Here is a 14,969-nt window from a genome sequence, read left to right as displayed (position 1 = left end):
AACTCATCTCCCGGACAAAAGACTTCTCCCCGTAATCTGCGGCGTTTGATTTCATCCCTCCAAATCTTCTCCATCCGCCGTGATTCATGGCCTGGTGGCCCAGATCAGGCAACCAAATGTTCTTCGTCATGCTTCGGAGTCGTCTTCTCCGCTCCGTCACCTCTCCTGATCTTAAACCTATTGTTTGACGATGTCATCGCCACAAATTTAGGTCAAGGAAAAACCCCATTTTCGATGTGGTGAAGGCCTAATGGTTTGTCGGTGCTGTGACACCGCTAGGACAGCTCCATACGTAGCAGTAAACATCACATAGGCAAGCTTCTTGCTGCCTTGACTGGTTTGGTGAAAGGGCTCATCAGAGAAGAAGGTAACCAAATATTTCACATCCTTGACTGCATGCAAGACCACAGACAGCACTGTCATTCCTTGAAAGGTGCATAGAACTTGGTTGCTGTGGCCCATCAGAAAGGCAACTGCAACTGCGATCTTCTGCCAGCCTTCTGATCTTTCTATCTACTTCATCAAACAATGGGTGGTTTCATTTGCTTGTCCCTCCCCTTCCTCCTCCTTTTCCCTTTCCCGCTGTTCTTTGGCAGATGCCTGCAACATCAAGGTTTGAGGGCGCCATGCTCCATGCAGAAAAAGACAGCAACATACGACAGCTACCACATTGTTTAGGCCCTCCTAACTCGAGACAAGGAACCCGTATGTTACCGTGTTGCAAGGGTTTGTGAGACCACAAGAACAATCAAGATGAAGGTTCAGTTAGCACAGCTTCTTCATCTGTCTCCGTGCATGGTTACAGTACTCATGGAGACATCACCAAGTCACAGTCTGGGCCTCCTCTTGTCAGCCTAATATAGTTTGGATTAGGCTTCACTCTTCCTCTTCTAATCCGTTTTAACTCAGCATTTACAATGTATATATCCACAAATCATGGAAGAAATTATCGATAAGAACTCAATTGAATCAATATAATTTTATATTTCTTTTTATGCTATGTCTTTAATTCATAGCATTTATTGTAAGTACTTGTGAAGTATTGACACTTTATATTAATACCTACTAAAATTATCCATATAATAAATTTTGTCTAAAAAGATGAATTTTAATCGTATTAATTTAATATTCAATTTAGCTTCGATTCGATCGAAAGCAAGGGAAGGATTTCCGACTAATCATAAGATATAAATTAGGGAAAACACAAAAATAAACATTCGAAAAATAGAATGACAAATCACGAGATCACGTGCCACGCATGCCGTTGACAACGACGATTCCCACGGGGTGGGGTTGTAGATGGAATCTAACCGCAACCAATCCTAGATTTGTTCTTACGCCAGATCGAATCATTCGTCGACGCGTGTGTGGGATGTTGTCTTCGCCACCGAGTCCGGCGACTGGCTTGATCCATTGTATTTTGACCAAACTGCCCATGAGTCTCAATTATTATTATCTTAATGTCCAGCTTTACCGATCAGATCGGTCAATTTGAAATGGCAATTTGGGTAATTGTGTGGTTGTGTGGGTTGTATGCTTCGTTTAACGCCCGCCGCAATTTGTCGACCGCTTTAGCGCCGCCTATCCCTGGGCGTTTGGCACTCGGTCGCCGACTCCTCTGTCTCCCTCTCATTGGATTCAGGTGATTCGCACGTCGGAGCGCAAAGTTAAGGGAAAGAGCAACTGGATGGGAGAGATTTTACGGCCAATCGAGGTGATGGCCGTGGGAATTATTCTGTTCGCTCTGTGATTTGAGCTAGGGTTTCGACGTGCGGCGTAAAGCCCCTTCTGCCGAGCTTTTTCTTCAGTTGATTGATAGCAGGGTTTGTTGTTCTTTCGCTTCGATATCTGGGATGGATTAGGTGGGGCGGCTGGTGAATTGCTTCGTGGGTGACTTGGAATTGGCGTTTCGAGGCTGTTTTAGGAGGGGGGAAAACGGATTTTTATTGTATCCTAAGATTTGACTGCTAGTTGCAAATATGGTATGGAAATGTGAACCGATAAGTTCTGGATGTTGGATTGGTCGTGCCAAGAGAGTTGTGGTTGCAGCGTTGTATCGCTTTTCTTGTGTGGGGATTGGCTTCTGACTTTTGGATCTATTCTTTTGTTTCTTGTTTCAAGCTAGAAAGACGAATCAAGCTACTTGAAGGAAAAAGATCGGTTCTTTGGTGGAACAGGGCGGCTAAGGGTTGCCCCTTGTGCAAGAACTGAAAGGAAGTTGATGACCCTTGAGTCTCAGTCAGACTCGTATGGATGGTTTACCGCCCACGGGTAATGGAGGGAATGCGAACCAGATTAAAGATGATCTATCTGCCCTGTCGGAGCTCATGGATTTTGATGGTTTTACTGAAGCCTGGAGCCCGACAATTGCAGACCAGATCTTTTCAATCTTAAACTTTTCGGATGCTCAGCAAACGCCTGCTACTTGGGCTTCCTTCATATCACCGAGTAGTATTGCAGCACAAGGTACGAAAGCTGTTCGTGGAGACACTAATGACGACCGCAAGGAGAACATGGCTTCACAAAAAGCTGATTTGTCACTGGGGCTTAGGAATTCCTATTGCCGTAGTTACCTTGCTTCTGATGACATATCCAGTGAAGGGATCTCAACTGTCAGTAGACCTTTTGGAGGTGTGTCTCTTACAGAAAGAATGCTCAAGGCATTGCTCTTGTTTAAGGAATCATCATGTAGTGGAATTCTTGCCCAGGTCTGGATGCCCACTGTGCAGGGTGATCAGTATGTATTAAGCACATCTGACCAGCCTTTTCTCCTAGACAAAAATCTTGCTGGTTACCGGGAAGTTTCAAGGAATTTTATTTTTTATCTGAAGGAAGCACCTGGCATGTTCACCGGGCTTCCTGGGCGTGTATTTGTATCCAGGACGCCAGAGTGGACCTCAAATGTCACCTATTACAAAAAAAATGAGTACATGAGAGTGGACGATGCGGTTAATCATCAAGTTCGTGGATCTCTTGCCATGCCTGTGCTTGATCCTTGTGAAGGTTCCTGTTGTGCGGTGCTTGAGCTTGTTACAACAGTGGCTAAGCCCAACTTCAATACGGAGATGGAAAACATTTGCAATGCTTTGCAGGTCAGTGCTTGCATGACATTCGGTACCTTGTGACACTTTCGTTTCAATATTGATTGAGTCAATGACATTTGGTTCATGTGCTACTGCTTCTGTCTGAATGTTGTTCTTTGGCATCTTATTCTGATCCTTGCTCGAAAATAGGCAGACATTCAAGCTTATATTTAAATAAGAATCGGTGTTTGTCTTTTTAGTTTATATTATGGATGTTCCCCCTGTCAATGATAAATAATCGTCAGTGGCAGTTTGACTGCCTACTTCTTATCTGTTGCCCATCATGCATCCTATGTATATTTTTATCTGTTGGTGATGGCAGATCTTTGACAGCATATACTTATCTTGGTTCGGTAAAGACCAAGGAAATCATGGAAGCTATTCTTATAACTTTTCATACCTGAAGGCTACTATTTCTGTTGCTTTTGCAGGTTGTGGATTTGACGACCATCAAAACCCAGACTCGTCAACAGGTAGTGATAAATTCTGTCACAACTATGTTTATATTAAGATGGGAGTGAACCTTTCGAATGAGTTTTAAGAAAAAAGGTTCTTGATTTTTTTTGCAGAACCTCACAAAGAGTCAGATGTCTGCATTTTCAGAAATACTCGATGTTCTGAGAGCTGTTTGTCATGGCCACATGTTGCCTTTGGCACTAACATGGGTACCCCTTTGGTATGACGATGGTTTGAATGACTCTAGAAAATATGATATTGGGGACATGAAGTCAACTTCAGGAAGACATATCCTTTGCATCCAGGAATCCGCTTGCTATGTTAATGACACACAAATGCAAGGTTTTCTTCATGCATGTGCTGAGCATCACCTTGAGAAAGGACAAGGCATTGCTGGAAAAGCACTTCAATCAAATAATCCATTCTTCTTCCCTGATGTAAAAGTATATGATATATGTGAATATCCACTTGCACACCATGCTCGGAAGTTTAGTCTCCGTGCTGCAGTTGCAATCCGGCTGAGGAGCATATACACCAGAAATGATGATTACGTACTTGAGTTCTTTTTACCAATAAATTGTATAGGCAGTGAAGAGCAACAGCTCTTGTTAAATAACCTCTCAAATACTCTACAGAGAATTTGTAGGAGCTTGAGAACTGTCTCAAATGCTGAAATAGCTGGAGCAGAGATCAGTAGAGCAGGCATTCATAAAGAAACAGATTTAGGTTCCTCATCAACTGATTTCTCAATGAAGCATTCTCAATTAATGGACAGCGATAATGAAACAACATCTGAGATGCCTTTGGAGTCTCGGAATATTGGTTCTCATGAACAAAGTGGAGATGCTAATCATGATCAGGTGCTTGTCTTGGCTTTAACCTTCTTCCTGTGTCATGCTTCAAAGATTATTGCTCTAGAACTGAAAATGTCAATTCGTCTTCTTGATTGATTGCCAAGAAGTTGAACGTCCTGAAGTCCTTTTTATAGGGTGCCCTATGGCTCAATACTTTATAAGTAAACCTTCAAACACCTGTTAGGTGTTAATGAAGCCCTTTTATTTGGATGGAGTATATTGTAGAATGTTTAGGTTTATTATCACTTACAATTATTCACAACTTAATATCACCAATTTTTGCATTCACATATGTTACATAATTTGCTACTCAGAGTCTTCCATATACAGATAGGCCGAATGCTAGATCTTTCAGGTTCAAAATGTTGCATTATGTGTTAAATAACATGACTTTTGTTTGTGTTGAGTAACATGATATCTGATTGGTTTTCCTTATCATGCTCTTTTTATGTTGGATTTCCCTCTTAAAGTCTTCCTATCCAGGAATAAAAAGGGTGCATGCTCCCACAAATAAGTGCATGCTCCCACCAATGTGGCAGGGTCTGGGGAAGGCAATGTATGCAGCATTAAATATAAAGAGGTTGTATTCGTGACTCGAACACTAGTATCCTTGGTCTTTTCCTATTAAAGAATATCACTGTTAAAAAAAAAAATCAGATTCTGCAATGTTCACTTCTACTGAGATCCACAGATCACTATTAAAAAAATCTGATTCTGTGATATCACTGTTAAGCGATCAGAAGATCCCTTATTCAACTCAAAACACCAGATCTAACAATAGAAATAGCAGCATACTGGTAGAAACCTGGTGCACCGAGCTATTCTTTTCTCAAATTTTTTGAAAAAAAAATTTCATAAGATATGTGGGGAAGATAGTTTAGCACATTTTAAATTTTTTTTTCCAATTCTCCTTCATTTTCATTATTTATATTTTTTGAATTCTGATAGAAGATCATCTTTGGCTGATATTTGATATTCTGTTTTTTGTCAACCAAATTTTATTGATGTTTACTGGGTGGATATAATTAGTTTTTTTTGTATTTCAATAAGGGCAATTGGAATATTTCTCATTCACTTTGTTGCAAATTCTTTTATATGGTTTTACTAAACACAAATATGTGTTCCAACTTATCCAGTTAAATTCTGGCTCTATGAAACATGTGGAGAAAAAACACACTGCTGCTGAGAAGAATATTAACTTGAGTCTTCTTCAGCGATACTTTTCTGGAAGTCTCAAGGATGCTGCAAGGAGCATTGGAGGTAAGCCCTGTTTTTCTACCCGTTTTGATGTGGTAACAGTTTATCTTTTTCAAGGAAAGAATGCCCTTATCTTAGATATTATAACATGTGATAGTGATATTGCTTCTCCTTCCTCAGTTGATTTGTGTGTAATTGTTTAGATAATTAGAATTATTTTACCTAGAGGCACTAGTTAATAAATTATAAACTCTTGCTCCGTTTAGATATTTTAAAAACATGTGATAACTGTCGCAGTTTGTCCAACAACATTGAAAAAGATATGCAGACAGCATGGGATTTCAAGATGGCCATCTCGCAAGATAAATAAGGTCCATCGTTCATTGCAGAAGATCCAAAATGTGATAAATTCTGTGCATGGAGTGGAGGGAGCACTAAAATATGATCCTTCTACTGGGTGCATTGTCACAGCAGTCTCCTCTCCAGAAAAGTCAACATTGGTAACATTAGACCCAAAAGGTCAAGACCTTATGCCGACCTCTTCCTTTCGGCAGATTGAAACAGAACAAACTCTTGGGAAAATTGAATCAGATTGCTCTTCTGTTGACAGACGCCAAATAGGTACCACAGGCCAGTTAAAATGTGAAACAGATGAACTTGGTGTCATTTCAAATGATTGTGGCAGAGAATTCAACTTTATTTCTGCTGATGGATGCCTGTTCCCATATGCTAATGCTCAAAGCATGCACAAACTGCCATTGTATTCTAAAGGTATTTCCAACAGTTCATGTCTTTTAAAAGGAGCAGGATGCCACCAAGGCGGCAAAGATGACGTAAGTTTGGTGAGTCATGAGTGCCAGAACGTGTCAACACGCTCGAGTTTGGCAGCACCGGATAAATTGACAAGCCCTCTTTCTTCTAGTATGACAGACTCTTCCAGTGGCAGTGCATCAAGCCACTCAAGTTTCAAGAAGAGTCAGAGATTACTCTCTCAAACTGGCCCATGTGTAACAGTGAAGGCTACCTACAATGGTGACACTGTTCGATTCAAGTTCTTTCCATCTTTGGGGAGCCACCACTTGTTTGAGGAAATTGGAAAGAGACTGAAATTGCTGGTAGGAACATTCCGGCTTAAGTATAGGGATGATGAGGATGATTGGGTCATTTTGGCGAATGACTCTGACCTTGAGGAGTGCATTGATGCACTACAAAATATTGTATCACGGAGCATAAAGCTTCAAGTCTATGATGTACCATGTAACATTGGCAGTTCATCCAGTAGTAACTACCTAAAGACTTGAGGCCTTCGATTTAGGAATTTGTTGGGCACATTATTCAGACAGCAAGTAATCAAGCATATGTTGGAGGAGACAATCTGTACATCATATTAGCGTGTATACATACATATCTTAGATGTAATGTAAGTATGAATGATTTTGGTTAATGAAGTCCCTAAGGGACTCCTCTTGTACCTAGTGACTATTTTTTGTTTAATATAAATGACTAACCATTCAGGAAGTACTTGAATGCAACCTTAGTGTATTTTCCATCTCATGCCTGTTTCTAGCTCCTTTTGTGTGTGACGATGTGTGTCTGAAATCTTGGTAAATAAAATGTCAAAAACCAACTGAAAACTTGTGTTTACATGGACTAATACATTTAGGTAAATGACATCATTAGAGTAGATGGTGCTTGCAGGTTTGAATTTCAGTCGTAACATATATAGATATGCATTACAGTCGTTGGCTCCAGAATGACAAAAAAAAATCCAAGGAAAGCGATGAAAGATGACACCACAGATTGTACAAGCTTTTAGTGGTATCTTGGAGTATACTTATATAATCTGTTTATGCTTGTTCAGAAATAGAAGGATTGCTGGTTATATGATTTGTTAAGACCTTATATGACAACCTGATTACATGGCACTCGAAGAACAATGCACGTTACTTGCTCTTCCTGGAGATCTGTTTTCTCTATTTGCTTATGCTTTGTGTCATGTAATCATGGCTTGATGGACCTTGTTTGAATATTTGATCTTGATGTTTGGACACTGGAAGAGTGTTAGATCTCCTTCCTCAGGTACTGGGATCATATTACTAAAGTGATATCTTATTATGACCATTAAACTATGTTTATTTGTGATGTTACTCATTGCAAGGTTAATGTAAAGTTTTACTCCCGATAAATGTAAAGTTAATCCGCGGCAGCCACAAACAGCATTTCAACTTTGAGGTTTATCACATAATTTCTATGAGGATGCTGCAGTTTACTATAACAGACTTGCTATATCTTTGGATTATTATTAGGCATGGAATTGTACTGCAGAAGACTCACTAATTATAATTTTGTATTAGCTCAGAGATGTGCTCCTTCATATGTTTCTGCAGTGTTGCCAGTCTCTAGGCATTTAATTTTTGTGTGGTTGTTATTGAGCAATCATTTAAGCATTCATTGAATATGTTTCCAAGTGGTGAAGCATTCATGTCACTGTGAGATGAGAAGAGGAAAATGAGACTTATCAAGTCTTGATGGTGTGGATGATGAGAAGATAAGGCTGAGAAGCAGACAATGAGGGCAACCATTAAATCAGAATGCAGAGGTAGAAGAAGATCTGCAACATTCTGTGACTCATACACTTGAATACCTTGTAAGAAACAGAACAGAACCTACTCAATACTCATCTTGCATCTCCTTTATCAAGTTGGTTTTGGCTTTGAAGCCAGAAAGTGAGTTGACAATGCACTGACTTCTGCTTCCATATTGCAGGTCATGGCAGCATGAGATCACCAGGAGTGGGAGGTGCAGTGGAGGCACAAAGAGTTCCTGTTTGCACCCTGCTGCCAAGTAACTCCTAAACTTAGCTTACATGAACAAAGTCATCTCAAGGAATAAACTTTGTGAAGCTATAACAACAAAAAATTGGTCTTCTCATGTACTAAAAGATGAAAGTGAAAGGCAAATGTCAGTGCCTCCAAAAAATATTTTAGAGTTTCTTGGTCCAAAAGTATGACACTAATAAATGTGTTGGTAGACTAATACAGTGCAAACATCTTTAAGAAAACATACTTCCCAAACATAAGATATAAACAGAGCAGTCAAGGCTTCACTTAACTAATGGTAGACAAACATCATTAAGAAACCAGGAATAAATTCCTTAACTTGAAACATTCTGCCATCCTGTATCCAAGATGCCACTGCAATTCTTGTCAGCCTTTGAATGATTCTACTTTGAATATTAAAGAGCATTCCAAGATCTTAATTGTCATAAAGCAGCCATGTTCAGCAATCATGCCCTCTTTCACCCTTTCCCCACTTTTTTCAGCCTTAAAAGCATTAGACTCAAAAGCTAAATCCTGAAACCATCCCACCTGGAGTTATTATTGTTTCTGGCATATATATATATATTCATGTAGACAGTGTGTAGCAGTACCTGGCCTTATGATGCATTCCACCTCTCCATCTTCCCATCCATGGCAATGAAGAAGAAGATGAGCATGGCTTCCATGATATCCTTCATTTCTCTTTGTGTTTTACCATGGAGGTCTAATTTTCTTCATGAACTATATATATATATATATATATATATATATATATATATATATATATATATATATGCCATGATACTATTGTGTGAATAGCGAGTGTTGGTTGGTGCCTTCAGGTCCAGTGAAGACATGGTCAGAAACACCTTTGTTTTATGCTATGATACTGTTGGCTGATCTTTCAGTGTTTGTGGCTACACCAACAACATTTGACCAAAATGGGGCCATTGAATTTGACCAAAATTAGATAAACAATAGCTGCAGTAGATCAAGGGGCTCAAAAAGCCCTGGTGACAGTGAAGGACTGTGCTGCTGTCTCAAGCTCAAAAAGAGGGTGAGGAGCATCAACCTTTTCCAGTGCAGTTCAGATTTATGTTCCAATCATAAGGTCCATCTTCTCTCCCTCATTCTAAGGAGCCCTGCCAAAGCAAAAGCATCCTGCAATAAAGAAAAAGGAAGAAGAAAGGAAAGGACCACATTGCCACTTCCACATCTGCTAACTAGTCCTCCGCAATTTGCTCCACTCTGTTCCCGGAATCAAACTCGAGAGCTCCTCATCCTCCCAACTCCCCCATGATTCTCTACTCATTGTTGATGCAAGAGAAGAACAACCCACAAAAAAGGCAAGCAAGAATCTCCATTCTTATCTTTCTTTTTCTTCGAGGCACACTTGTTTTGCATTGTGCGAGTTCACTGAAATTTTACTTGTGTTCATGAATTCAAGGTGTGTACTTCATTTCAACCTGCAACAGCTTTCATGATACACTGCATAGTTTTCATGATACTTGGAGATGTACTGATCGATGGATGCTCACTTTCCAGAAAACCATGGTATGGAAGAGTGATGGAGGCCAAAATTCTATGGAAGCATGTGACGAGTCCTCCAGCAGCGAAGTCTACCGGAATCCCAGCCAAGTCCAACAAGCAGAATCTAAGGAAATCCACCTCCCAAAAGGTAGCCTCTTCCTTCACTCGGGTCTGCCTCTGCGCTCCCATCTCCTCCTACAACGAGGTGTTCCGAGCAGAAGTCCCGCCGCGAAGAAGCTACAGTTGTACGAGGTCGAAATCCGTCGTGGCGTCGTCGGAAAGGACCGTAAGCACGAGGACTTCTGCCGAGGGACGAAGAGTGTTCCGGGGGAAGTCACTGACGGATGACGTGCTGATGAGAAGGTTTGTGGTGGAAGAGGAGGCGATGACGCAGCAGAGGAGGAGGAACCAGATGGAGTTCGTCAGGAAGAGGAATGCCATGAGAAGGAAAAAGATTGGGCCGAGTCCTCTCAGTAGGATGGCAATGGCCGAGGAAGAAGAGTAGTGATGGTTCTCAACCGTGTCGTTACACTCCTTCCGATCGGTCCTCACAAACATGAGAGCTCTTTTTTGTTTTGGTTTTGGCTACTCTTTCTCTCTGTGATAGGCATCAATTGGTAGGCATTCGCTGAACTCGAGGTTGAGCTTCTTTCTCTTTTTCCTCGGAATGAATTTTTGTTTTGCAATGGGAGAAAAAACTCGAGTCATAAAATTATGAGAATAAAAAAGATATTAAATTAAAATAAAATTATATATATCGATCATTCTCAGTCCACAATTAGCTTTGACTTCGGGATCATAATTTAGTAGTTATAAATAAATTAGTAGTTAGTAGTTTTATTGTTCTTCAGACTTCAAATCTCATCTATAATGCCTGCCTTATTTCTGTGCTGCATCATCATCATCATCATCATCATCATCATCATCATCATTGATAGGGATAATAATGGCGACATGACGTGTCACGATGTCGGCCTCACCCGGGCATCACTCTGTCCGAGGAGGAGGGCAATAATGCTGACTCGATATGCGCTGACGTCGCCCGCTCTCAGACGACGACTCCACCGTCGTCTGACCCCGCGCGCTTGACCGAGGTAGAGGAGAACGACAACCGAAGCTCGCCTATACCCTGCGACAGTCCGGTTCCCCACGCAACGTCAATGGCAATGTCAGACGCCATCAGAGGTACGATCCTGCCTCCCGCAGGCAGGCACATCAGGTAACACTAAACTACCCTATAAATACCCCCGAGTTCTAAACGAGGGGGGAGGACGCTTCTTCACTAAAAAAAAACCCCCTCCGTATCATCTGACTTGATCGTCGGAGGGGTCGAGCCGAGTTTCCGACCCGACTTGTGTGCAGGAACGAAGGCAAGGACGTACCTTCCCGGTGCCTCGGCGAGGCTTCACTCCCACGTTACATCCCATCCGGACCATCGTGACCGACCACCCCAGCTGCCCCGAGGAGCGCCACGCCGGATCCCCGCGCATTCGGACCCGAACCAAGCCACGTCGGCCCCGAGGCCACGGCGTACAGTTGTTTCCCGTAACATTTTGGTGCTAGAATGAGGGCCCCGAATGTCAAACGATCAGCAGATCCACTCTAGCGAACCCGCAGCCATGGGGTCGCGTCCGGTCAGCACCCCAGAAGATCATCCCCGGCGTGATGAACTCCGAGACGAACGCCCCGCTACAACGTCGGAGCGCTACTGGCGGCTGTTCAACGACCCGGGTTTGTCGCCACCCGACGCCCCTGTCGGCGCGCCGCCTGTTTCGCCCGAAGCCTTCCACGATCTCGCTCACCAAGTCTGAGCACTGGCGGGCGTGGTGCAGACAATCATCCCGCTTGTCTCCCAACCGACGCCCCCACATGCAACCCAGCCTTTGCAATAGCGTGAGCCCCCCGCCCGGATGCACGCGCCACTCCCCGAGCGCCCTATTTCGCCTCGAAACCAAACGGCCCAGCTCGGGGACCGAGAGGCGGAAGGCACGTCTCGTCGCCCGGAGCCTGAGGTGCCATACGTGGACTCGACGAACGCCTTGCGAGCCCAATTGCGCCTCTTCAATCAACGTCTCAACGAAGTATAGCAAGAGATTCGCAGGTCAAAGGGGGAGCTCGTAGCGGACGGATACAAAGGGTCCCCGTTCGCACCCGAAATACAAGATCAAGTGATTCCACCACACTTCCGACTCCCATCCCTGGACGCCTATGACGGCGCCACTGACCCCGCGGATCACGTAGCCGCGTTTCGCGCCCAAATGGCGCCATATGGGACTTCTGACGCCTTGATGTGCAGGGCATTCCCAACGACCTTGAGGGGACCGGCTCGCGCATGGTACAGCGGCCTGAAGGCCGGGACCATCTCTTCCTTCGATCAGCTCGCCCGAGACTTCGAGCTCAACTTCCTCGCCTACGCCCGTCCGTGGCGTTGCTCCTCGGACTCAACCAAAGGGAGGACGAGCCCCTTTCCCACTTCGTGAACCGTTTTACGACGCAGATCCGAGGGCTCTCGGATGCTCACCCTTCTTTATTGATGCAGGCATTCATGATAGGCTTGCGGCCCTCCAGGTTCTTCTTGTCTTTGGTGGAGCGACCTCCCACGACGGTACCCGAGATGCTCCAACGGGCGAGCCAGTTCATCGCCGCGGAGACATGGATGGCCGGGAGACGCGAGGAGCACAAGAGGATCAAGCCGGAGCCGCCCCGGCAGCAGCAACCCGCTGCGTCTTAGCGTAGGTTGGACAGATCCGACCCGTCGGCATCGAGGCCCCCTCTCCCAGCCTTGAACTCGTCCCGAACGGAAATATTCCTCCACATAAGGGAAAAGGGACTGCTCAAAGAACCTTACCCGATGAGGAGTCCGCGGGCGCTAGCGGACCAATCGAAGTACTGCTGCTTCCACCGGCAACATGGGCATGACACTAAACAGTGTCGGGAGCTAAAGAGGCAGATCGAGGAGCTCATTCGTAGGGGACACCTCGGCCAGTACCTCCGACCGGACAAGGAACTTTCACCGTGCCCGGAGGGTCCCATCGAACGACACATCGACGTAATAGCTGGCGGCCCTGCGTCTAGTGGGGATTCCATGACCAGAAGAAAGGCGTACGCCAGAGCCGCTCCGGCCGAAGCTCCCAGGCACGGGCTCGAGCCTAATGTCACCTTCCCGGACGGGACATCCGAGCAAACCGAGCACGACGATGCGCTAGTGATATCGGCCAGAATAGCCAATGCACAAGTAAGAAGGATCATGGTCGATACCGGAAGCTCGGCCGACATACTCTACTTCGACGCCTTCCAAAAGCTCGGCTTATCCGGAGATAACATGAAGCCGATATTCTCGGCGCTCACCGGATTCACCGGTGATTCAATCTCGCCGCTAGGGGCGATCACTTTACCCTTGACCTTGGGAGCCCCACCGAGGTCGAAGACAGTGATGACCACCTTCTTGGTAATCGACCTCCCCGCTGCATACAATGCCATTCTTGGCTGGCCGACCCTCAACAAAATCAGAGTCGTTGTCTCGACCTACTACCAAACTGTGAAGTTCCCGACCCACGCCGGGACCGGAGAGGTCGCTGGAAGTCCCCAAGAATCCAGGTGCTGCTACCTGACCGCCGTTTCGTTACACAAGAGGGCCAGGGTCGAACCACCGTTGGCGGACCCTCATGAGACGAAGAAGTGTCCTCCCCCCTGCTAGAGGATCGGCTGGAGCGGACGGTTAAGCTCGGGTCGGAGCTACCCGAGCAAGAACGAAGATAGCTCGTCGGCCTCCTACAGAAGAATGCCGACGTCTTCGCCTGGTCGCCATCTGACATGACGGGCGTCGACCCGGAGGTCATCCAGCATCACCTCAGTATTTCACCCGACGCTCGCCCGGTAAAACAAAAACCCAGACGGCAAGCCCCTGATCGGCAGTTGGCCATACGAGAAGAAGTGGGTCGACTCTTAGAGGCAGGCTTCATAGAAGAAGCCAGATACCCGCGATGGCTATCCAATATAGTCATCGTCAAGAAAGCTAATGGAAGCTGGAAGAATGTGCGTTGATTACACCAGTCTCAACAATGCATGCCCGAAGGACTGCTATCCCCTTCCAAAGGTTGACCAGTTGGTCGACGCTACAGCCGGACACGCCCGCCTCTCATTTATGAACGCCTTCTCAAGATATAACCAGATCAGAATGACACCCGAAGATCAAGAGCATACGACCTTTCTCACCAATCAAGGGGTTTACTTTTATAAGGTCATGCCCTTCGGATTGAAGAAAGCCGGGGCTACATACCAAAGAACAGTGAACAAGATGTTCGCCCACCAGATCGGGCGGAACATGGAAGTTTACGTCGACGACATGATTGTGAAAAGCCAAGAAGCAGGAGCTCACCTTGCCAATCTGGCCGAGGCATTCGCCACGCTACGCAAGTTTGGCATGCGACTCAACCCCGCGAAGTGTGCCTTCGGCGTCACCTCGGGGAAGTTCCTCAGGTTCATTATACACGAAAGAGGAATTGACGCCAACTTGGAGAAAGTCCAGGCGATCATCAATATGCAGTCACCTCGGATGATCAAAGACCTACAACGCCTTAATGGGAGGCTCGTCGCCATGTCCCATTTCCTTGCCCGATCAGGTGATCGCTGCCTCCCCTTCTTCAGAGCATTGAAGAATCCGAAAAATTTTCAATGGACGACAGAATGCGAGGAAGCCCTCGAGCAAATGAAGCAACACTTGGCCAACCTCCCCCGACTTGCCTCGGTCTCTCCTAGGGAGAAGCTAGGCCTCTACCTGGCTGCCTCCCAGCATGCAGTCAGTTCCGTCCTGGTCAAGGAAAATTTCGACGAACAGCTTCCAGTCTACTATGTCAGCCACGTCCTGAATGGGCCCGAGGAACGATACCCACCGATCGAGAAGCTGGCACTTGCACTCGTGCTGTCAGCCCGGAAGCTACGCCCCTACTTCCAGGCTCACCCGGTGGAGGACATTACTGACCAGCCGCTTCGGCAGATCTTGTCTAAATTTAATGTTACAGGACGTCTTC

General features: G+C 45.1%; 3 protein-coding genes across 3 annotated transcripts; all 3 read left to right on the top strand.

The window, feature by feature from the left end:
* Window positions 1-1,533: 1,533 nt before the first annotated feature.
* LOC103973015 (protein NLP2) lies at window positions 1,534-7,122 on the top strand. The gene is made up of 5 exons (XM_009387475.3): window positions 1,534-3,092; window positions 3,515-3,556; window positions 3,653-4,399; window positions 5,530-5,653; window positions 5,888-7,122. The coding sequence occupies exons 1-5, from the start codon at window positions 2,250-2,252 to the stop codon at window positions 6,889-6,891; spliced, it is 2,760 nt and encodes a 919-aa protein (XP_009385750.2). The 5' UTR covers window positions 1,534-2,249; the 3' UTR covers window positions 6,892-7,122.
* Window positions 7,123-9,976: 2,854 nt separating this feature from the next.
* LOC103973008 (uncharacterized) lies at window positions 9,977-10,444 on the top strand. Its single transcript, XM_009387466.3, has one exon. It carries the CDS (start codon window positions 9,977-9,979, stop codon window positions 10,442-10,444), a length of 468 nt encoding a protein of 155 aa, XP_009385741.3.
* A 2,346-nt stretch (window positions 10,445-12,790) lies between these two features.
* LOC135604809 (uncharacterized) lies at window positions 12,791-13,636 on the top strand. The gene has a single exon (XM_065094460.1). It carries the CDS (start codon window positions 12,791-12,793, stop codon window positions 13,634-13,636), a length of 846 nt encoding a protein of 281 aa, XP_064950532.1.
* The last annotated feature ends 1,333 nt before the right edge of the window (window positions 13,637-14,969 follow it).

Source organism: Musa acuminata, chromosome BXJ2-2, assembly GCF_036884655.1.
Source record: "Musa acuminata AAA Group cultivar baxijiao chromosome BXJ2-2, Cavendish_Baxijiao_AAA, whole genome shotgun sequence".
NCBI lineage: Eukaryota > Viridiplantae > Streptophyta > Magnoliopsida > Zingiberales > Musaceae > Musa > Musa acuminata.
Note: the sequence above shows the minus strand (reverse complement) of the source record. Positions and strands in the feature narration are given on the sequence as shown.

Bases quoted from the DNA above. Each gene is read 5' to 3' on its own strand.
- LOC103973008 (XM_009387466.3), top strand. From the start codon at position 9,977: ATGGAGGCCAAAATTCTATGGAAGCATGTGACGAGTCCTCCAGCAGCG.
- LOC135604809 (XM_065094460.1), top strand. From the start codon at position 12,791: ATGAGGAGTCCGCGGGCGCTAGCGGACCAATCGAAGTACTGCTGCTTC.
- LOC103973015 (XM_009387475.3), top strand. From the start codon at position 2,250: ATGGATGGTTTACCGCCCACGGGTAATGGAGGGAATGCGAACCAGATT. The intron at 3,557-3,652 runs GTAGTGATAAAT...TTTTTTTTGCAG, and splicing joins AAACCCAGACTCGTCAACAG to AACCTCACAAAGAGTCAGAT. The intron at 5,654-5,887 runs GTAAGCCCTGTT...TAACTGTCGCAG, and splicing joins TGCTGCAAGGAGCATTGGAG to TTTGTCCAACAACATTGAAA.